This window comes from Monoraphidium neglectum, assembly GCF_000611645.1.
Source record: "Monoraphidium neglectum strain SAG 48.87 unplaced genomic scaffold scaffold00011, whole genome shotgun sequence".
In the NCBI taxonomy this organism is placed as follows: Eukaryota; Viridiplantae; Chlorophyta; class Chlorophyceae; order Sphaeropleales; family Selenastraceae; genus Monoraphidium; species Monoraphidium neglectum.
Window position 1 is genome coordinate 1 of NW_014013615.1, and position 2,109 is coordinate 2,109.

The 2,109-nt window shown below is 66.1% G+C and overlaps 1 protein-coding gene across 1 annotated transcript; it reads left to right on the forward strand.

Annotated features, from left to right (window-relative positions):
* Positions 1 to 328: 328 nt before the first annotated feature.
* On the forward strand, positions 329 to 1,195 carry MNEG_0164 (hypothetical protein; the record flags this gene model as incomplete). The annotated part of the gene is made up of 3 exons (XM_014051339.1): positions 329 to 368; positions 752 to 816; positions 1,082 to 1,195. 3 exons carry the CDS (start codon positions 329 to 331, stop codon positions 1,193 to 1,195), a joined length of 219 nt encoding a protein of 72 aa, XP_013906793.1.
* Between the last annotated feature and the right edge of the window lie 914 nt (positions 1,196 to 2,109).

Sequence of the window (2,109 nt, forward strand, 5' to 3'; positions counted from 1 at the left end):
GTGGACGCTCAAGGAGCCGTTTGAGGTGAGGACCTCGGCACTGTTTTGCCAGTGATCATCAATGTCGTGCAGATTGTTTGATGTTTTTTAATCTCAATGTTTGGATCCGGTGCCTCACAAATCGCTGCGTCCGATTGCTCCACTGACCGTGGGTTTGGTGGGAGGATTGTACACCGGGATTGGTGGGGCAGCCCCCCTTGTTCTGGTTTCAACCCATTGGCGCTGCTGCGTGCCCTCTCACACCCGTGCCACACTCACCCCACCCCCACCCCACCCCACCTTCCCAACCCAACCTCAGGGCATTAACTATCATGCGCTGCTGCACATGATGAGCGTGGCCAAGGAGCCCGTCAGGCCGCCCCTGCCCGGTGAGCGCGCCATTCACCCCCCCCGTTCCACTGCGCAGCGCGGCGTGGCAGCCCTTGTGAGGCCGGTTGACGAGCATGGTCCCTTTGCGCCTCGGCATGCTGTCAGTACCACATTACTCAACCCGCGCACCAGGGGTGGACTAGCTGCGTGCGGGGGGGGGGGAGGGCGCGTCCGGTCGGGGCCGAAACTGGGGCGCGGCCGCCATCGTTCTCGCTTGGTTCAAATCATTTGTTGCCCGCTTGGTATGCTCTCCATGAACCAATCTCGGGTATGGCGGCTGCCATCTCCAGAGGCGCCATGACCTCTCCCCTGCCCGCGCGCGCCGCCCTTCCCCCCTCCCCCTTGCATTACTCAACGCCACACCTCGCGCGTCGTGCCGCAGGCGCGCCGGACTGGGAGGGCGAGCACCCTGCGCAGCCCGCGGCGGGCTGGTCTGAGCTGCTGCAGGTGGGCTCCGCTCGCGGGTCGGGGGCGCCTCTCGGTCCAGGGCTTTTCTGGGGTGCAGGGCTTTTCTGGGGCGCTTTTCGGAGGCTCTGGCGCGGCAGGGACGGGGCGGGCAGCTCTTTCGCGCGGGCAACTGGCCGCGTGGCGTCCGTGGGCTTCCAGTGCGCGCCACCCAACACGCACGCTGGAGGCAGCGCGTCGCGCAGCATCCAGATCGACTTGATTGTACTCAAACGTGGCTTGACGCGCCCCCCCGTCTTCCCCCCAGGACTGCTGGTCTGAGTCCCCCCTGGCGCGCCCCAGCTTCAGCGCCATCGTGGCGCGGTTGGAGGAGATGGCCCGGTCCATCAAGATAGCCAAGCGCCGCACCGCCGGCGCGTGAGCCCCCGGCGCCCGACGGCGGGCGGCGGCGGCGCCGCGCGCACGCTGGCGCGCTTGCAGGGCGCGGGATGAGCCAAGAGCACGGCCGCTCCCGGCTGCCTGCCAAGCTACGCAAATGTCACGGCGTGCGGTTGAGCAGGAGGACTTGATACGGCAAGCTCCGCGCGCAGGTCCTTCCCGGCGGAACCGGCCCGTTGGCAGGCAGCGCGTGCGCTGTGCACGTGCCTGGGGCCTTTCCGTGTGGTGGTTGATCGCGGGCGCTCCCAGCGCCCGCTGGTTGGGCGGGGCGGCCCGCAACGGTCCGAGCTGACCTTTTTTGCATCAACACGCTCTCGAGTGTGCATGGGGTTCTTTAGAGCACGATTCGGATACCTGCATCCCCCAGGAGCCTGCTTGCTTGATATGCCTGCATCACAACCGTACCAAACAGGAGGGCATAACGTGCACTTTACAGTTCGACCCACACGGCGCCCGCCCACCACAACCCGCCGTCGCTCTGAGTGAAAGGTTGAAATCCCTCGAGTCATGCGCTTGCCCCCACGCGCTGGCCGGCGCTGCTCGCAGCCACCACAATGCGAGACACGTCCAGCGGGCGCAGAAGTCAGCGTGCCGCCACTCATCTCTAATACTTTATTCATCATGCCTGCGCCTTGCTGACTGTCCGCGCCCACACGGTTTGCTGCACCTCTGTTGCCCCCTGGTTCAGTCGCTATTGGGTCGCGCCCATAGTTTGTTTGCGATCTCTGCGGCGCCTTGCGCTTGGCAGAGCAAAACGCGCTTGGCCCTCGGCCGCGCGCGCAATCTTGTGGATGGTAGCAGGCCTGACGCTGCGCCCGCAAGGGCCCGCACTTTTGCGGGGGTGCCGTCCTGCCGGGCGCGCCGCATCCCTCCCGTCGCCTTGAATCACGTGCGAGC